This window comes from Microchirus variegatus (assembly GCF_963457635.1).
Source record: "Microchirus variegatus genome assembly, chromosome: 11".
In the NCBI taxonomy this organism is placed as follows: domain Eukaryota; kingdom Metazoa; phylum Chordata; class Actinopteri; order Pleuronectiformes; family Soleidae; genus Microchirus; species Microchirus variegatus.
The window spans coordinates 943,519-965,414 of record NC_139812.1 but is presented as its reverse complement, the minus strand read 5'-3'; the positions used below and the strand labels follow the sequence as shown (position 1 = coordinate 965,414).

The following is a 21,896-nucleotide window of genomic DNA, read 5'->3' as shown; positions in this document are numbered from 1 at the left end:
CAACTGTAATTCATTGCGGGCCGCCAGAAATGTTTCTGCGGGCCGCCATTGGCCCCCGGGCTGCACTTTGAGAACCAATGGTTTAGAACCATGCATATGTGAAAGCAAACCGTACCCACGGCTGTTTGCTACATTGTAACATTTTTCTGACTGATGCAGACCAAAACAATCAAACTATAGGTGTGAAAGTGCCCTTAGTGAAACAAGGTACTACATTTAGCAGACAATGGTTGGTTCATAAATTAGTGATGCAGGATATTCGACTTTTTGCCAAAATCTGACATATGAGGAGTGCTTGGACTGATAACCAATACCGATATACAGTACACAAGGTCATTTAGTCTGTTCCGTTAACATCATATTTTGCATACTACTGTCACAGCAGATGCAATTTTTCTTTCTTGTGCGAGATAATTAAACATAAAAAATAATAGCTGTAGAGGGCACCAGCACAGAAGTCAAGGATGTAGCAGCTTATTCAGCCTACTGTTTGAGTCATTATTCAAATCGGGGAGCATGGCGTTTTTTGCTGCATAATACATTTCAAAAACTCTGCCAATACCGATATCGTGCATCACTAGTTCACATCACTCTTCCCCAGTTCATTGGCTTCTGCATTAAGAACATTAAGAAAGAAAAGCATCAATAGACATTTTTCATTAATGGTTCATTACAGTACACGTAACAGTTAAACACATAACCCTCAAAAATCTGTGCATGTAGTTCTGCCTTTCTTCACATTCTCTTCCTTCATCGTGAACATAAATGCAAATATTTGGCAACATGATACGGCAACGTGATAAAGCAAACAATAAACCATTACATTAATATGTAGTTCTGTGATTATTTTCAGCTTTACAACTAAAAAAACAAATGCAGGACAGAGATGAGCAAGAGATTAGCATACCAAAGTAGATGCTGTAATAACATAAGCATTTTATTGGTCAAAGACAAAAAGGGAAAAATCTATATACATTGATATATATATTCCCAGCACCCCCATCATCAGGATTTTTTTATTTTTATTTTTTTTAAAAGAAGGAAATAACAGTCTTTAAAAAAAGAATTAAAAAAAATCCCATTTCCATTGTTTGACATGTTACCCTCATGTCCCAGAGCCACTGTCCATTAGAAGGTTCCTCCAGTTACACACCGGTATAAAGTGAAAGGAAGTAGATGTACAAAAGGAAAATGGGGTATATGAGAAGAGGCTTCTTGGTTTTGAACTCATCTCCTACAAGCAGTGAAGCAGCGCTGTAAGCAGCCCAAAAGACTCCAAACAGCTGCAACATAAAAGCAAGACAATGTATTGTTAACTTCAGTGTACACCATTTTATGCACAAGTTCTTAAGTTCTAACTGTAAAGTAAAGTTTGCGTCTCCTGCACCAAAGTCCTTAACTCTTTCGCTGTCAAACAGAGCATGTGTTGTGGAAGTTGGGGAAAGAAGAGCGTCACAAACTACTACTCTTCAACTCACAGCTGGCAGACAGGAGGAAAGCTCCATGTTACACTAACATTTACATCACAGACACTTTCTGAACACAGAGGTTAAACTAAGGAATTGATTTTATGTTAAAATAATAATAAAAAAAACTAAATTAAAATTATGTAGATATCATTAGTAACCATCATTATCACTCTTTGACTCACTTTGATTAGTGTAGAGATAATTTCGAACACCCTGATCACCAAAAGCAGAGGCGCTATAACGATGAGAGGAAGAAGTGAATATCCAATCACTCCAAGAACCTGGCCGTAAGAAACCTGAAAAAAAAAATGAAAAAACAAAAGTACTCTGTCAGAAAATGTTGATGTTGTACAATATGTTGAGAATCAGGTGCGAGGATATTTAGACTTGGCTGCACTGACCTCTCCACCAAGAACACGGGCCAGCAGGAAGATGGTCAGTGAGCCAAATATCCAGATGGTGATAATCCAAGACACAACCTGAAAAATATGTAAATCATCAACTGAATGAATCATGTGATATTCATATACCATCAATATCATTTATCATATGAACAGTTGAGATTTCTTCTTCACTGCAGGACGTAAACAAAAACATTGTTTTCATTTAGAAAATTATGTTATTAGATTACACACTGTCCATGCAATTTTTTTTATTTTTTTTTTCAGTGAGGCTGCTGTCCAGGTTCCCTGCAGTCTCAGGTGATGGTGTGTGCACTGAGGAGGACGAGTCAACTTACGTTATTACGTATATGTTTTAGGTTCTGCTCACCCTGAACTGGCCATAGATGGAGATCATGGAGAAGAGCAGCACCACGGCAAGAGGGCCCCAGAAGTCTGGGTTGTCTCTGACCACCTGCCGGTTATAGCCCAGTGAAGGCACTGGCATCAGCACGCAGCGTATCTTGTAATAGATGTCCTTCAGGTCGATGTCCAACTCGTCCCTGCTCAAACACACACATATGCTATGTTGACTAAAGTCTTACACACAGACTTTCTGGATTTAATAATTTTTACATAAGAGCTGTACAAAACAGCAACACAAAAAAATTCATTTTCTGCATCAGATTCTCTTCTGAAAGAAATCCAACATTCCCAACACAACTGTTTCTCCATTTTACATGAATTAAGGACGACGAGATACCATTTTTTGTTGGTATCGTGTCCTAACCTATACACGTATCACAACCTTGAGCATCTACCGATACTCAGTTTGATAGTCTTTTTCTCAACTTATAAATAGTTAGGCCCACTTTACATCGCAAAATTTTCCGCTGTCGCCGGAAAATAGACAGCGCCCGGAAATCTGGCAGGACACCTGCGGGGCTTACAACTTTCCTCATTACTTGCTTGATCGTAGCCGGCCTTCCCCATCCGCTGTTGTATTTTTTTTTATGTAGGCCATCTTGTTCCTGGATGACTCCAGCTTCTTCTGCATCTCGTCCTCCGAACAGATACTGACCAGGCACTTGGTTTCGGAGGTGCTCCACGTACGGCACTTTACGCAGGAGTATAAATTGGGCTTAAGGGCAGCATACTCCTACTACAGTAGCACTGATACTCTCACTGATATACACCTGTGCTCAATCACACCTAAAAACACGCATTGCGAATCTACGTGGCAAACGTGCGGATGATTCGGATGAGAATTGCGACGCACCCTCCCATGCATATAAAAAAACGATGTGAAGAAATAAATAAAGAGTAAACATAAAGGTTATACTGTATGCAGCAACTTTAAAATCCACTTCCTCTTACATTTGCAAAGTTACAAATTGATGTACAGTACAACATCACACAGTCTGAACAGTTTCCATTTTCTTTTATCAGTCTTGTCCCTGCTGCTAAAATCATCCTAGAGGAAACACTATATTCAATATATAATAAATATTCATTATAACCATACTTGAATCAAATGTGGTGCTCAATAAGCTCACAGGAAGAAAGACTTCTAATATTCCACAGAAAATATTGGTAGCTATTCTTACACAGAAAGAGGATCTGGATTTTTCTATTTCAAAAAAATGATTCTAAACATCCTCAGTTAAATGAAACAACAAACCAAGTCAGGTTTGTAAATAAAAACCGAAGCTCTGGACTCACAGAAGAGGTTTGATCTCCTCGCTGTCATCCTCCTCCACCTCCAGCAGCCAGCCATAGCCTCGTTGCCTTAGGAAAGTGGTGGCATACGGGTCTTTACTGCCATCACTTTGCATGTTTAGTTTGATGTCTGGGGCTGTTATGGTGCCACTGAGTTCTGTGAAGAACATTCATTTACACATACATTCACCACTAAATGCTGAAAGCTGTTACCGATGCCGAAGGAGGCAAACCAAAGTACTGAGAACTATTGATTTGCAAACTTTGTAAACGAGACCATCTTTAACGATTTTGCTAATCTGCTTTTTCAGCGAGTCACATTAAATTAACACAAATATCGACCGTTTGTCGATTATTGATGTTTTCCCCACATCGTTCATGTTTACATTAAACATAGGTACACATCTCATGACCTGTACGTGTAAATATGTGAATATAACTGTGCTTCGTTTGTTTTTTATCGTATCTGTACAACACCGTTTATAAACTGCTCTCTCAAACACACCATGACTATACTTAGAAAAATACACTTTTCTATTTCACTAATAAATCACCTCGTCACACTATTCAGTAAAACACGATGTCTATTAGAATTGGTTTTCTATAATAACACACACCATAGCTTCTTCGAATAACAACACAGTTTACATCCTGAAACTCAATACTAGACACGTAACCCGTGTTTTGCTGCCTTCAGGCCTGCTAGCTGCGGTGTTGTGTTAGCATTAGCATTGTGTTAGCCTACCTTTAGCCTACCTTCAGCCTCTGTCGAGGAGACGAACGTGAAGTCTCCATTGTTGGGAGGGAACTGCATTCCTAATCAACGGTCACTGCCTCCGGTCCAGAGAGAAACTGCGTTAAACAAGCACGTCAAACTGTCATGTTGTTGTCATTCGTCTACTGCTGCATAATAACAACCGGATATTGGAGTGTCTGCAGCCGCGTACGCGTCGCTTCCGTGTTTAATTCCGGGTTCAGTGGCCACCATGAATGTATTATACGAGCGGGATAGAGAACCGCCCCTTTGACTCCGTTCATTCCTATGAAGCTGCTCGCACAGCGCATACAAAGGGTAGATAGGCGGAGTGTTGAACGTCCGCACTGGCAGCCATCTTGCCCCAGTCCATCTCTCTGACTGCGGTCACGCCAGCCGCAGTCAGGGCCCCTAGAGTCTGTAGGGGCCCTAGGCAAAAATTCCCAGGGGGCCCTTCCAGTGTTCATCACCTTGATATTACCTGACAGCAACGAAAAATGTATGACTTCAAATGTATTTTTTTTTCTCAAAATGAATGAGATAACATGGAAAAACCTTGTAATTAAAAAGTATGTGAAAATATAAAAAAAAATGTAAAGAACAATAAAATACTGTAAATAGCTTTAAAAAAAACTATATAAACGTAGTAAAAAAAAATACATTACACTGTAAAGAACCCACATTATAAAATACTGTAAATAACTGAAACAAACTTATATAAACTGAGTAAAAAAGATATGCATTACACTGCAAATAATCCTCTTCATTTTCCAACTTGCAGAACGATCACTTCACACAGGTTAACGTGAGGTGGGGCCCCTTTAGGGAGGTCTCCTACTGAGATGCCATTGCAAATGACGGGGATGCGGCTGCTCACTGCACATTTCAGTAAAAACAGCCCTCAGGCTCCGAGTGCCGGGGGCCCCCTATCGGCTTGGGGCCCCAAGCAGTTGCCTGCCTTGCCTGTTCACAAGCTGCGCCTCTGGCGCACCCACCTTCTCTAAGCGCCATCGCCTTGGCAGTCCCTCCCTCAGGGAATGATGAAGCTGTCAGGCGACGGACAACCGGATCTACAGCTGGTCAACACACGAACCTTCATCACTTACCCTGGCCTGCCAATGAGATGGCTCAGGTGGGGCCTTCAGCCGTTCAGTCGAGTGCTGTGTCTGCTTTCTTTAGACTGTGGTCTTAGAGTTGAGATTCTTTAATTTCATCGTTCCGGTCGACGATGAAATTGAAATTGACCTGTCGCCTGACCTCTCGCTTTCTGCCTCTTCGGCCCGCCCTCTTCCGGGTCGCTGCATCTTCCGCTTGCATCCGAGCACGGGTAAGCGCACCTTGTCGCCTTGTTTTGTGTGTGTTCATCTGTGTTTCATTTAATTAAAAACGCCGCGCCTTAATAGATCTGGCATCTAACTTAAGCCAACTTCTTATGCAAGTAATGCAAGCACGTGAAATAAAGAACTAAATAAAAATAAATAAATATTGGATGTGTTACTGACTTATAACCCTAATAACACAATTAAATGTTTGATTTAAACATGAATTAACCATTAGTAAATTATTATTACATTATATACAAATGTTAATTAATGTATCCCTGCCTAATTTCCATTGTGGGATCCTCAAAGCTCACTCCCAAATGGTGACTGGATCAGAACATGCTAATACCTACTGTTTCATTTGATGTCAGAGTAATCTATTGCACATTCTGTATTATATATAGAGTTCTTTTTCCGCCATTAATACATACTACTTTACCCTTGCTCTTAACAAATTCCTCCACCACCAACCCATTAACATCTGTGTCTTTGTTTCAGCACAGTGTACAATGTGCATTAAAATCTTCCCATACGTTTGCTTACCTGCAATAAATGAATAAGTTAAAGTATTACAGGGTAATAATAATTGATAACTGCTAAACTATCCTTCTCTGTCCAGAGATTAATCTTTGATTTGTGTTCCACTATTCAGAGCAATCATTTTCTCTATTTAGTAAAAATTAACACTTTTTTTGTTTTGTTTAATTAACATTACTGGTATGTTGCATTGTTAATTAGCACATGACATTAAATAAATCTTGAATTTTGAATCCCGTCCATTCCCAAGTCTCGCCCTCCGCTTATGTCTCTTCCTTCCAGTAAGTGGCAGCAATTCTTTTAAAAGTTGTTTTTGTGCCAGTAACACAAAACGACAGAAGAAGAAGAAGACTACTTAGTCCCGCCCCCTCTGCCAAATTGACCAATACCAGCAGGTTATGCTGAATCAATGCGTTTGCCGCTAAATCTAAATCTACTGCGGCGTATTGTTGGCTATTTCCCCGCAGTCTGGATAAAGCAACGGGTGTAAAACACGTAAGTTTGAAGTTTGAAATTTTGTCTTGCACTCTATAGCATTTTTAGTATAAACTGTTGATACGGTTGTCTCTGTATCTACATACAAAAACCAGAAACGTACCATTTTAACATCAAACTGCTGGCCAATAAACGTGAACGGGCTTTAAATACAAAGTGACGATACTGACATCGTTGAATTACGGTTAAATGCTAAATTCGGCGTAAGTTGTCCCCCAATAATTCATTTCGTTTCGGAAAAATCTTAACTGTAGGCAACTGTTAGCTGTTAGCTGTTGGGCCTGTCTTGTGCTAGAAGCTAACTACCAAACAGTGTCGCTGTCCATTACCAACGAGGAGCTGCTTTCCCATCAACATGGTAGCCTTAACCGAGCCTGAACACTCGGTGCCGGTGTCGTGCCAATGTAAGTATCCCTGATAGAAAGTGTTTCCCCTGGCCACGGCCACGGAGGCTGGGAAACAGTGGTGCGCTTGCTATAATAAAACTAACAACAATTGCATTGTTTAATGATTTATTTTATGTATACTTCACATAGTACTCTAACCTTAGGTATTATGAACAGCTTTCTTCTATTCTAGCCAAAGATATGGAGGGAAACACATTATTTCAGACTGTTTACATGGCTGCCATGATTTCTATCCCCCCATATCTTTGGCTAGAAGAGAAGAAAGTTGTTCATAATCCCAGAGGTTATAGAGTAGTATGTAATAATAATAATAGTTTGATGATCAGGTTTCATCTGTCCATTTTGAGGGGGGGATACAAACTATGGCAGACAGGTAAACAGTCTGAAATAATGTGTTTCCCCCCATATTTTTGGCTAGAATAGAAGAAAGCTGTTCTTAATACCAGAGGTCATAGAGTAGTATGTGAATAATAAACACTTTCTGTCGGGGATAATTACATTGGCACGACACCTGTCTTTGTTTGTTTGGTTTTTTCTTACAGCACATGATTACATCATTACATTACAGCTGGATATATACATTTATTTTTTATGTTTCATCCCAGGTGTTACTGATAAAATCGTGATTGATGTCTTCCTGAGAACCAGCATGTACCCAGACATTTGGGAACTAAATCCAATCAACTGTCATTATTGTGTGTTATGTAAATGATTGTTTGTTCCTGCCATAGACACTAGCATGGTGTATTTTCTTGTCATGTCGATTTTTGATTTATTTTTTGTCAAACTTCTGTAGTCCTTTAGTCAATTTATGATTTGTATATGTTCTTAAAAATAGTAGGATTTTATTTTCTTAATTCTTTCACAGGCGTGGTGTTATTTTGAGCTGCAACTGAAATGGGGATCTCTGGACTTCTTCAGTTCCTTAAAGATGCATCAGAGCCCATCAGTGTGAAAAAGTTCAAAGGCCAGACAGTGGCTGTGGACACGTACGGTTGGCTGCACAAAGGAGCTTTTTCCTGTGCTGATAAACTTGCCAAAGGGGAACCAACTGACCAGTGAGCATGTTCATTTTTTTAAATGAATGAGAAAGTACGTTTTTGACCTGTAATCTGAGTCCATGAATGTCCCCATCTGATACAGGAAATTATAATTCTTCCCAACACAGGTATGTGTGGTACTGCATGAAATTAGTGAACATGCTGTTGACTTTTGGAGTCCAACCAGTGCTGGTGTTTGACGGACGCAACCTGCCGTCTAAAAAAGAAGTTGAAAAGGCTCGTAGAGAGTGAGTATTTACACATTACATGTTTTGGACATTTGACCCAACATATCCTAGAACAAGAGCACCCAGAGTGCGCAGACCGCCAAAGCTTGAACACTTTGTCACCTGTATTTGCATTTTGATCCACTGGATCTGTATAGAACCTTACCTGTTTTTAGCTATTTTCACCTTGCACAAGCATGACCATAATTATCCTGATCTGAGTTTTACACAGCTGAACTTCAATGGAACTGAACCGTGCTTATTTTAAATTGCTTCCAAATCCATAACTTCTGTATACACATACCAAATTTTACCCTTTTTTGTGACGAACATACTTGACAATCACCTACCTATCACAAAAACATTGATCCCTCAAAAACTGTAGCCTAGAAGTTGCTAACAGAAGGACAAACATACAGAAAAACCCATGCCAATTAAAACATTATTCCCTGCAACTAGCGATTATTTTCATTTTCACCTGCTCAAGAGCTGTTCTTTAATTTTGGGATTAATCAATTAGTCCTTTTATTCTCAAAGTCTTGTTTTGTCTACAAACCCACATTAATCACTTTTAATGATTTCTTTATGAGCAGAAAAGAAACCAGAAAATACATAAACTAATGAATGAATTATCAAAATAGTGATTATTTTAGTAATCAATTTAACAATTCTGAGCTGGCTTGTTATTAATGAACTTCATTTTAACATGCAGAATCGCTGAGCTGCTCTGTAGGAAGTGTACTGCAATGAAAATTGTTGTGATACAAACATTAATTACTTTAGTAAAATATGTATTTTGGTCACTTCCAAATAGGACTGGGTGATACTGGACAAAAAATAGTATGTGTGGTATACTTTGTTGTATTTCTACAGGTCTGGAGATAACAGAGTAGACCAGTGCTTCATAAAAATTGGGACTTGGAGGTGTCCTCAAAAATTAAAAATTCTCTCATATTCAAAATTCACTGAAACATGGTTACACAAAATGCAGATAGTGTGGCGTATAAAATGCGAGTCTTGCATTGTTTACTTTTTCAAGATATAAGTTGTGTCTATAAATATACAGAACAAAATGCTTCTAAGTTATGGCCAAAATGGTAATGTGTCAGTACCTCACACAACCCTGAACTATATCTTTGACTTGAACCTGTAGAAACCTGCAGGAACACCCATTGCTGCTATGATGAGGAACTGAAACTTGAAAGAATATTATTCATCTGTACAAGCCTAATGACGTGTAACACTAAAGGAATCTTTGATCTTGTTCCTGATAGCATTGGAGCCATCCATCATTGAGAAAATTATATGAAGCAGAGCAGAAAATAAATAAACTGCAGATTGTTGCAGCAGCAGAGAAAGTGCAGCTACATTATGATTAATTTATGAGCAATCCTGCTAGGCTGACACAATAAGTCGGGTTTTTTTCATACCTGGTCAGTAACACGCTGAGACAATGCTTGGATTGTTTGAAGGACCGCATTCCTAAACGGCAACAGAACAACACTGTGAGTGTGAAGGTGTAGAGAGGAAGTACAGATGTGCAGAAGTGAGATAAAAAAAAAACAAAGCAAAACGCTGTCCCACAAACCTCCATGATAATGTGTCAACACTGACCCTAAGGCATTTAATAATTCTCAACAGCACAAGTTGCCCTTCTTCCATTTGCTGCAAACTGTATTGCCACAACATTAAACCTTCAACAAATACATCTGAGAATAATTTACACAGCAGTCTTTTTTTTTTTTGTAGGTTTGTAATGTTACGACTGATTTACTGGAAAGCAAATATGTCAGATGTGCTATTGACGGTAATAGTAGCAGTTTTTGTATGGTGGCAGCCATCTTGGAATCCCATGTCGGGATGGGTTTCCGAGTTAGAAATCTGGAGTTCAAGGAGTGTTCCTGTTGTGGGAAAGAAGGCCTCTTTTCAAGTGTGAACTGGAGATGTTTTGTCAAGAAGAATGGTCCAAAATACCTTCTGCCAGAATCCAGACTCTAATCAGAAGCTATAGAAAGCGTTTAGAGGCTGTTATTTCTGCAAAAGGAGGATGCACAATTTTTTTCTTTTGTGGTGGCTAAATTTATGCACATCCCTAATTTTGTTTTAATTCTTGCACACAATCATATTAACTTTATTTCACTTCTTGCTTGTCTCCTATATGATATATATAACTTGCATTTCTTTGCATACCACTGTATATTGCAGTGGAATATAGTGGCCTATACTGCAATATGAAAAGCCTTATTACCAACAGTCAAGAAATGAAGCGGTTTGTATCAGAATTACAGGATAAGCCTGATAAGTTGTGTGTACAGGGAAATCCATGTTTAGTACATTTACCTTGGAAAACTTAGTTTCAACTACCAATGGAACGCACCATAATTCTCTTCTTCTTTTCAGACGCAGAGAAACTAACCTCCAAAAAGGTAGACAGCTGCTGCGTGAAGGCAAATTATCAGAGGCCAGAGACTGTTTTAACCGATGTGTGAACATAACACCAGCCATGGCTCATAATCTCATTAAGGTGAGCCTCAATACTATGTGTAGTTATCCTGAATTCTCCACCAGATGGTATTGGTCCTCATGGCTTAACACATTCTTTCTAATGATTTCTTAAGTAACAGAAAAGAGAGAAAGATATATTGGAAATAAACACTTACTGACGAGGTCATTTGTAACAAATTCTGTTCATTCTGCAGGTTGAGCAGTGGTTAAAAAATTAAATTAAATTAAATTAAATTAAATTAAATATTTAAAAAAACGAGGTCTGTGATGTGTTCAATGAAATGGCCAAATTATTGTACATTTTGCCCTTTTTTTATTCATTGGTCTTACATTGTACACTGGGTGAAATGATCATACAAATAAGGTAATTGGTAATCTGGTAATCTGGCAACACTGTCTCTGTTTAAAAGGTAAGTACACTTGATATCACTCTGGAGCAAAAATGAATCTATAATTATCAACATTTAGCATGATAATAATCAGTATTGATGGACTTGATTATTTTTTTTTGCAATATATTTTTTTTCACATCACCCAGCACAAATTGGAGTTACAAAGTCAACTGGCTCTGGTCTTTATATTCTGGATTACTGCCACAGTCATTTTTACCTGGATGTGCAAGTGCAGGAGGTTGAGACCAGCTCACTCACTCATGGTGTTAATATGTGAATACACAGTAGTGTGTGAGATTTATCATTTGTTTATTTTTCACACCAGGCTGCCAGGGCAAAGGGCGTGGACTGCCTGGTGGCTCCATATGAAGCTGATGCTCAGTTGGCTTACCTCACCAAATATGGTTTAGCACAGGCTGTCATCACGGAAGACTCTGACCTGTTGGCATTTGGCTGTAAAAAGGTAGGAATCATCAGACTCATATGAGTAAACTTCCTGCTCAATATACACAGCACTGTAAGTACTAACTATACATACATTTCTCACTGTAGGTATTAGGACAGTTGCAGTTATTTTGCTCTAAAGTTAGTGCATTCAAATTGACTCAAAATAATGGGAGATTTGTCTGGATTTAATAGGGCTGTAACGAAATGCGTATTGAAATCGAAATCGCGATACTCAGAGCCACGAACCTGTCTCGTGGCGTGAGAAAACAGAATTGCAAAACGCCCTTTCTAACTCCCAGTTATTTTTCCAGTCAGCCTCATGATATGAGCTGTTAGTGCAACCAAACTTATTTTTTGTTGTTGTTTTGTTTGTGTATTGTTACAGGCCTAGAAATTAAACAATCAAGATCGGAAGTGAGGACTTTTAGCTTTAACTTGAGTAAATGAACAAAATAATCGCATTTACCATTGAGAAATTCTGAGCATTTTTATACATTATTGTCTATTTTCAGGGACTCAGAATAATTGTATAATTGACTAAAAGTGAGTTTATATCACTCTTCCCTAAAATGCAGATAAAGGACTTCAAGAGGTGAATTTGCATATGGTGGCTTTTTACTGAAGTTTAAAACATCAATTGAGTTAATAAAAAATGAAAAAAATCAGTTAATAAAATCAATTACCCAACTCGTCTATTTTCTTTCACGTTCATTAGGTGATTCTCAAAATGGACAAGCAGGGCAATGGTTTGGAGATCGACCAAAGTAATTTGGGCCGCTGTCGCAGCCTGGGGAACATCTTTACAGAGGAGAAGTTTCGATACATGTGCATCCTCTCTGGCTGCGACTATCTGGCCTCCCTGTATGGCATTGGCCTAGGAAAGGCCTGCAAACTGCTTCGGCTCGCCAAAGATCCTGATATCCTCAAGGTGAGACCTGCTGAGGAAATCCTTTTTTGTCCTTTGACTTCTAAAGGTGCTTCACTTTTGTGTAGGCTCATTTGTACACAGGAACAACAATTATGTCTGCAAAGACCAAATGTTTTTAACCAGTCTGACTGGATGTCTCTGTGTTTGTGTGTCAGCATGTGTGTTTGTGTCATGTGAGGGAATCAGTCCACAAATTCCACAGCTCTATAATTAAATAGGATTTGCAATTGAAGATAAATGGACAAATGTTGTTTTAGAAAACAAATGTGAATTTATTGTAAATCTTTATAGGTAAGATGCTGATTATTAGTCGGACAGTGGTGACATTTATGTTGTCACAACAGCAAAGAGTACAGGTAATAATGTTATGAATGTATACAGTAGGTATGTATTTAAAACCACATGTAAATGTTTCTGAATTGTTATATTCTCTGTGTCAGGTGATCAGAAAAATGGGTCAGTACCTGAAATCAAACCTAGTCGTTCCTGAAGATTACATTGAAGGCTTCATCCGAGCCAACAACACTTTCCTCTACCAGCTGGTCTTCGATCCCATCAGGAGGAAGGTCGTACCCCTCAACCCATACCCGGAGCACATTGACCCGGCTACCCTCACCTATGCTGGAATGTATCCTCCTGATCTGAGTCACAACTGATAAAGTGTGACTGTCAACTCTGAATTTACAAGATCTAGAAAAGAGAACATGTAGAACCCCTGTAGACTTTAGCCACTTAAAAAAAGCTTGATTGACAGATTAAGTCATTATTTTAAAACTATGCAGTATTTGCTACTCTATCTCAACGTTAGATGGTCTTTTCTTACTGGAAGCTTAAAGGTGAAGTAAGTAGTTTATAGTGCCATCTAGAGGAGAGGCTGAAATTTACAACAAAGAACTGCTCCTCTGCTCACCCCCTCCCTTCCCCGAGCGCTACGGTATCCTCAGCCGGTCAAATGTCGTCCTCGTCGTCTTTCTCCATGTCAGCTGATGAGGCGAAGGAGAGGGCGAGCTACCGCGGCCGTAGCAGACGAAGTGGAGAGAGTGGAGGCGGGACTTCAGCTACAAGTAAAGCGACTTGTTCTCTCGCGTTTGTCTGTACAGGCTCCCGTAGAAACATGGCGTCGTGGCAATGCAGTAGCGGCCCGCGACCATGTTATTTTACATGACTTTTTGAAACACTACGAAAATGAAAGAAAGAATATTATACAGCGACGAGACAATGCAGGAGCACATAATATGTATACAAAAGTGGATTTTGGGTCATATAAACCCATAAATACTACAGTGTCCCTTTAAGTTTGTTAAGTAATATCAAAAAGAATATGTTGTTGCTCATCCTTCGGGACCAAAGTTCATAGAGAAAATGTTAACGTTTTTGTTGGAGATTAATTAATTAACAATTAAATTTTTAACACAGAAATCACAAAATAAAACATTAGAACTTGTGGCAGCAGTGGATCAACCACTTCCATGTGCCATGATGTTGAATTGATGATTTTCTTTATGTGCTTTGCTGCACGGAGTCATAGAGACAAAAACTTAAATTTTTTGTTGAAAAGGCCTCCCAACAGTGAGATAAACGGTAAACATATTCTTTAGATATCGTTGACATAAGCCAGCACAATTTTTTTTATGTTGGCCTTTTGTTAAGTGCAAATCATCTGGTATTTTGTGTTTGGTTACAGAAATTTTTATTGACGCGACCCTCTGTGTCTTTGGCTTAGTAATGGATGCAAACGGATATATTCTTAAAATGCGGAAGGTCTTGATCTTGTGTATATTTTATCAAGTGAACCTTTTGTGGCTAAAACAGTTTTTCGTTGTGTTGTCACCGACGCAAGTTGCCAGCTATGTGTCAGTACCTCATTCAACCACACAAAAAAATCCTAACTGTCCCGTTTAAGATTTATGTATCACAGTTCTACCCTTGACTGTTGAACTCAGTAATGTTGGAGATGACAAAGGCTTTCAGATGGCTTTGGGAAACCTTGACATCAACACAATGGAGAGGATAGACAACTTCAACCCAGACAAACCTATTCCACAGGTGTCCATTTATAAACACTTAAGAGTCCTAGTGGGTAAGGGTAACAATAAAAGTGTTGCATTTATTAACAATAATGTTCTTTTCAGCAGTCTAAGCAACGTAGTCGGGGCTGGAATGACTCACCAGCTTCATCTGTGCCCAGTATCTGGCATGTCGGCTTGAAACCGGCCTCTGCTGCCCCACCCTGTTCTGCTGAATCTCCAGACAGACCATCCACCACCAGGGGGAAGGAGAGAGTCATCAGCCTGGAAGGTCTGAGGCTGCCCTGCAGAGAGCTGCAGGTGAAAAGAGCAAGAGAAGGTGAGCTCGTGTCATTAGATGCGCATACACAGTTTTATCTTCTCAGTAGATAAACGCGCTACAAACTAAGGCTGCAAAAACAAATCGATTATTCAATTAATCTCAGATTTGTTATGTTTTTTTGTGTTTTTAAAAAATATGATTTTGTTTCTTTGCTCCTTATAACAAAGAAATCCATCCATCCATCATCTACCACTTTATCCTCGACCAGAGGGTCGCGGGGGTGCTGTGCCTATCTCGGCTGACATAGGGCGATAGGCGGGGTACACCCTGAGCAGCTCGCCAGTCCATCACAGGGTCACATATAGAGACAAACAACCATTCACTCACACACTCACACCTACGGTCAATTTAGAGCGACCAATTCACCTAATCCCATATCGCATGTTTTTGGACTGTGGGAGGAAGCCGGAGAACCCGGAGAAAACCCACGCACACACAGGGAACCCGAGTCTTCTTGCTGCAAAGGCGAGAGCCTTCAAATTAATTATAGTTAATTAATGATGGTTTGTGAACATAAGACATTTGGTAACTTCATCATCTCCAGGTTTGGAAACACTGATTAATATTTTTAAACATTTTATGGACCAAACAACTAATTGATAAAACTGAAAACATGTCTTTTTTTATGTAACTAGATTTTAATTTTGCTTTGAAATATTTTATTAAATATTTAAAATATTACTTTATAGCACAACCACCAATGAGGTTATTTGGTAATTATTTACAGACTTGCACAAAAACTGGATGTAAGACTGGGGTATGTATGTGCCAGTGGCCTGTAAAGACCTGCAGAAGTTTGGGAACCCCTGACTTGTGTAGATCTGAACAAAAGATTTCAAAAACTGAAGTCGCAAAATGACACATTTTCATGCTGGTTCCTGACATAGGACCATGCTCACTGATGACCTCATACAACTCCCTAATAAAGTTTGTGGACACAAACATCTTTTCCCGCTCTCTTTATGATTTATGAGAGATGCGGCGCTGTTCAACATTCCTGTGCATTTCTCATGAAAATAATCCCAAAACTCAGGCATATTTTTGAGACCTTGTATGATTTCATGCACAATGAACATTTAGTAGGGGTAGGTTCAACACAGTGCACAGAAATGCACATACTGTAACTGGTCCTTTTAAAGAGATGCCATTAACATGGCAGCAAATAAATATTAGGATTATGGCAGCAGTTGGGTAATCTCTCTGTTTCCATTTGTAGAAAAGTAAAAAATATTAATAATTCACACACACTTTGCCATTAGGTAATTACTGATATACTGCTATGCATATCTAGTGCACAAGATTATGTTTATAAAGCATACTGTTTATTATTCTACATTGCTGTATATTGTTGTACAACACTAGCTGTTTTGATTCCTCTGTATGTCATGAATGTACAGCAGAAACAATAAGTTGACTTGATTTGACTTAAGAAGCTGATAAATAACTTTTTATTTATTATTTTTATGTAAAAACAAAAAAAATACACACCAATGAATTGATTATGGATATAAAGCAGTATTGGATTGAAAGTTGTTGAAATTGATTTGTTGAATGCTGAGGTGGATAATATAAAAAAGCAGCAGAACAATATAGAGAATGTAGCTTCAGAATGTTTAAAATGAAAAAGAAACTAACTGACCATTATAATGTGTGTTTATTTATATTTTTATCATTAGCACACTGTACTACTTTTTCTCCCATAGACCCTGGTGTAGAGCTGGACATGCTGCAGCAGTACTCCCCCTCCTCCTCCTCCTCCTCCTCTCAGAAACGACTTAAGACTGACCTGCAGCCTAAGGGAGCTGAAGTAACCTGTCGCTCCAAACCACGCAACCGCTTTGCCACACTGCTGCAGAGGAGGAACCAGGAAGCTGAGGAGGATGACCAGGGCACATGTAGCAGGTGACATTCAATCACCAACTAATGATTTTCTTCACCCCATGGTCGCCACAGAGGTAGTGGTGGTTTTAAAGTGTGGTTGAATACGGTGCTGCTAATCCATAGTCAGCGCTTTGTAAACCCCCTGCACTGAGAACCAGCCTGAAAACATGACTGTTAGAATTTGGACTGGACTCTAACTGATTTTAGCCACTTTTATAAAAAGGCTCACCTAATAAGAACAGTGCCTGTTTGTAAGTTTGTAATGTATTGCTCACCCTTCAGGACCGAAGTCCATAGAGAAAGCAGTTTTAGTTTGTGAGGGCACAGGAGCTGCTGGTCTACTGCTACTACTTTTTTTTTTTTTTTTTTTACATTCAGTTTTTTAGTAAAGGAGATAAATCCAAGTGACAGATTTTTAACACAGAAATCACGAAATAATACATTTGCGTAATAAATGAGGCAGCAGTTGCTCAACCATTCTGTGTGCTATGATGTTAAATTGCTGATTTTATCTGTGGGCTTTGGAGCAGCGAGTGAGTGAGCGATAATCTTGAACGGACGGAGTTCTCGAGATCCTGCGATAGACTGTGTGTATAAAGTAAACAACAAAAACAACAGCTTCTTTTCATTCTCTGACGTGGAAGAACAGTTGATCTGGTGTCATGAATGATTTTATGTTTCTCCACTTCAACAATCAGTCTCTCGTCGTACATTATGACTCTCAGAGACGCTCTGATTAATTGACTGTTTACCTGGCAGCACCGGTCACGACGTAATGTTGATGTGAAGTTGTGACAGGCTATATGACCTGCGTATTGTGTTTTATTTTGAAAGGGGGGCGGAAGTGTTTTACTTTGATTCTGTGTCGGACTTCCTGTCTTGTGTGATCTGCTTCGTTGAAATTTACGAGGTTCAGCAGCAGCAACGGTGGAAATGCTCTCATTGATTAGAATGAAACGATTTGCAACGGCGACCGCGCCGCTGCCGTTCCGCGGCTGTTCCGCGTCCAGTGGAAATCCAGGGTTAGGCCATCATTAGATGTGTTGTTTTGGAAATGCTATAACGGCAAGAGGATAATTATTTCTATTTCACTTTACTGGAACACATCCAGAAAATATGTATGCAGTGTTTTGTTATTTAGAAAAAAAGAAATCAGGAAAAAAAAAAACCTATCTTCTACAGGTGTCAATCATTTAGCGTGATCTACCCTCGCACTTGAAGAATAAAACAGCTCTGGTGTGGAACCTTAGTTGACGTTAAACTCATTGACAGCTCGCTAATATATAAGACCAGCTTTAAGTCGCATCACTTCATTCCAAATTCCAATCATCACAGAAGTTGACTGACAAAAAAAACCAGAGCTGGTCGTACCTGAAACTTTTGCACAGTATTGTATATCATTACCTGCTGCAACCATACTTCAAAGAACCTGACCTATTCTTTTAAGGCTCACACTAATATTAAGGCTAATGGCTGTGTTTGTCCCTACATGTAGATTCTTCAACAGCTCCAGTTCTTCAGCCATTCAGGATTCTGCTCAGGAGGTATTGTGTCACGGTGTAGAGTCCACATCTGTCAGTTCCACTGAGGAAAAGAATTCTCCCATTACTCCGAACAATGACAGTGATGGTCCTGATCTTCCATCTGTGGAAACCCCCAGCCCCCCTCCATCACCCCGCACTACGTCCCCAAGCTCAGCCAGTCAGGGCCTCAGATTGTTCCACCATTCCTGTAGCACTGCTTCCATGGAACGATCAAACGTGCACAAGTCAACCTCGGGACTCTTTGCGCTCCAGCAGTTTCAGTATGAAAAGGAGCGTTTTTCCTCCTCTCCAAAGTTGCATAGACCCTCATGTCCATCCACCACTAATGGAAACTCGGAGGACAACCTTCCAGACTCTCCTCCTTCTCAGGACAGTGCCTACTTCTCCCAGTCCCAACCATCCATCCAAGAGAAGGAAGTTTCCACCTATACCTTCCCCTCCTCCCAGAAGAAAGACATCACATCTGTATGTACACATCTGGCTTATGTTTTTAAAATCATCCTCATGTAGTCTTGTCAGCCTACATACATCATCATCATCATCATCATCATCATCATCATCAGAGATTCATTGTTTATCAGTATGTGTGCAGAAAGCTGCACAGGTAGCTTGGCTTTGTGTTCTTACGTGTGTTTCCTGTGCTTCCTCAGGAAATGAATTCAGAGGCAGAACAGAGTCACCCCACACACTCAGATAAAAGAGCTGCCACTCTAGGATCAAAGGTGAGTCACAGCCAATGAGTCATTGGGATTTATCTGGGTTTAGATCACACACACACACACACCTGGGCAGTTGGTTAATAGCCAAAGTATAGTAAAGCCTACGTTTCTCGTTTCCTTTTCTTGCTACGCGTTTCCTGCCATTCTCATAGTTGAAGTCTTTGATCCTAATGCACAAGGCAAACGCAGAGGTTAGAATTACAGATGATTAAGTTTATACGACTGATTTAATCCAAACAATTTCTTTGTGCCTCAAGGTTTCTGGTCTGTCAAAATTAAAGTCCAAGAGCCATGACCAAGCAGCAAAGGTGTCGTTGTTGGGTCCAGCTAGAGCCAGCGGGCTGAGGAAGAAGTCTATGGGATCAGGGAAGAAGGTCTCCTCCCCTAATAATGAGAACAACCCTTGTGTCCAGTCCACCATCAGCAGCCTCTGGAAGAACTTCAGCTTCAAAAAGTACAACAAAAACACTTAACCTACCTTGCACAAAACAAGAAGTATGTAATTATACTGACAAGCACAACTCTTCAAGGGTCTAAGGACAGAGGATGTTACCAACCCTGTGAAGTCCCGTGAGGCAAGCTGTGTTTTGTAAACTAGGCTATACAAATAAAATTTGATTGATTGATTCAAATGCACTTAGGTCCTTGGAGCGAAGCAGGGTATCGCTATATCCGGTTTGAGCCCTTTCAACTGAAGATACGGGAAAACAGGACAGCGCTCAAAAAAACAAAGTGTATTTTCTATAGGTAAGATTGAGACTATAATATTTCACTTGTCGTAGTATGTCATTTTCCTTTGTATCGTTAGCGATCGTTGCAGTTATGTAGCTGCCTTGACATGCAAAGTAACGTCAAGAAGCATGCTAACTTATTATGACCAGTGTTTATGCTACGCGCGTGTAGTGTAAACAGCCCTCGTAATATACTATACATATACTACGACAAGTGAAATATTAAAGTCTCAAGCTTACCTTTAGAAAATGCACTGAATTTCGTTGAACGCTGTCCTGTTACTGCATCTTCAATAGTATCTTTCTCAGCCTTTGTTGTCCTCGACTAGCCTTTACAGTTATGTGTGCAGCCGTTTTATTGACGGTGGCTCCTAAAATACTGATATGAGTCTGAGAAACACATGACACCCACAGTAGAATTTCGTGGGATACTGCAAAGTCTGCAACTGGAAATAACGAGGCTACTACATTTTCTTCATTGACATGTGACCGCGTGCTCTCACTGAGACTGAGTGGTCAACAGCGTTGACACTGTTCCAAACCATGTTAACGTTAGGTGAGAGAGATCGGCATTACACATGAAGGCTAAACGATACTAAACTATATTCGAGGAACAACTCTGTAACAGCTGTGAAATAAAATGGTAGATAAAGCAGCATTTTAATATTTATAAAGCTACCATAGCAACTTAATAAAGAAACGGACAACTAATAGATTATCGAAACACCCCTAGCCTACGTTATTATCCTCGAATCTCCGCTTACGTCAGAGCTAAGAAGACACTTACCTTCATAATAGAGACTGGGGACTTTGGCAATTTTTTCTACCAGGGTTACGGGTGTACGTCTCCCAAAGGAAATTTTGGGAACTTGATGAGTGACTGTGTGAAATCCATTTCGTAAACACTGCTCAGTGTGATAGCGGAAGTCAGGATATCCTGCTTCACTCACGTCATGTGAAAATGGTCCATTGGGGACTGTGTTCAATTGGGGGTTTCAATATTCAGCTGGTCCTAGTTTGCTTTCACACTTTAGTGAATGAAATCAAACCTGCATCAAATCCTATCATTTTATGTGAACATACGACACATGCGCTGCAACAATGGCCTCAGACTACCATTCTACACGCGCGTACATTTTTGGTTGTTTACACACAATGCCCTGCATTGTAGTCTGCTTCCTGCATTTGGTTCACTTGAAGCGAACCGAGACCTATGTTTTCAGGCGAACTAGAGTTCAGTTGCGCATTCACACCTCCCCAAACGAACCGGACTTTCCAAGCAAACTAACTAGGGTTCAATTTAGAAGGGCTGGTGTGAATGCAGTCTTAAAATCAAAGCAAACCCGTCACCAAAAACCATTTATTAAACCATAATTTGTTCCTGTTGATAAGGCCTGGCATTTGCTTTCAATCCCAATTCTATTTCTGCTTCTATTTTGAATTTTTAATGTTTATTTCTAAGCTGAAATTTAATTTCCAGCTGTTTTTGTATTGACCGCAACCATTTGAAGACAGACTCAATCAAACCAGGACCTGTACGCTTATGTAAACTAAGTGTGTGTGATTGTGATGATGAAACATTTGTTGAACCTTTTGTTTTTCAGAGATAACCAGAAGATGACAATCTGTAAGGAAGGAAAGCCAAAGCCCATGTCTCCAGTCAAAGACCTGTTGGTCAGCTCAACAGACATGAACTTAATCAGCAGCTGCTGACGGATTCTTTGAATGTTTCACACAACTGTCTGTGTGGGAGTAAAGCATTTAAACATACCACGTATGTCAACTGATTTCTCATCAACTTGTTTTTTAATGTGCTAGTTTTAAATAAAATCACCTGTCGTCTGATCCGACTGTCACTGCGGTTTAGTAGGTGTGTGTTTGCGTAACGTTGTACATCGTGTGGTTTCATGTAGTCACAAAGTGTAATACAACAAAGAATGTACGATGCGTACTTGAGTGTTTACTTAAAAAGCACTACCTGCATGTGAGCTGAAGAATGTGCACAGATAGACTGTTGGCTTGTTGTGATCAGCAAAGGCTTTGTAATGTT

General features: G+C 39.6%; 2 protein-coding genes across 3 annotated transcripts; one reads left to right on the top strand and one right to left on the bottom strand.

Annotated features, from left to right (window-relative positions):
* Nucleotides 1-916: 916 nt before the first annotated feature.
* On the bottom strand, nt 917-4,497 carry yipf4 (Yip1 domain family, member 4). 2 transcript variants are annotated; one of them, XM_083897225.1, is made up of 6 exons: nt 4,325-4,497; nt 3,572-3,725; nt 2,241-2,412; nt 1,871-1,948; nt 1,652-1,765; nt 917-1,283 (listed from the first exon to the last, which is right to left on the bottom strand). In XM_083897225.1, exons 1-6 carry the CDS (start codon nt 4,380-4,382, stop codon nt 1,146-1,148), a joined length of 714 nt encoding a protein of 237 aa, XP_083753351.1. In that variant the 5' UTR covers nt 4,383-4,497; the 3' UTR covers nt 917-1,145. The 2 variants fall into 2 exon arrangements, with proteins under 2 accessions (XP_083753351.1, XP_083753352.1); XM_083897226.1 differs by having other exon boundaries at nt 4,314-4,424.
* Nucleotides 4,498-7,980: 3,483 nt separating this feature from the next.
* On the top strand, nt 7,981-21,559 carry exo1 (exonuclease 1; the record flags this gene model as incomplete). The annotated part of the gene is made up of 13 exons (XM_083897979.1): nt 7,981-8,141; nt 8,252-8,371; nt 10,751-10,874; nt 11,573-11,710; nt 12,410-12,622; nt 13,063-13,250; nt 14,566-14,668; nt 14,755-14,968; nt 16,675-16,873; nt 18,348-18,861; nt 19,047-19,118; nt 19,373-19,569; nt 21,451-21,559. 13 exons carry the CDS (start codon nt 7,981-7,983, stop codon nt 21,557-21,559), a joined length of 2,352 nt encoding a protein of 783 aa, XP_083754105.1.
* Nucleotides 21,560-21,896: the final 337 nt, after the last annotated feature.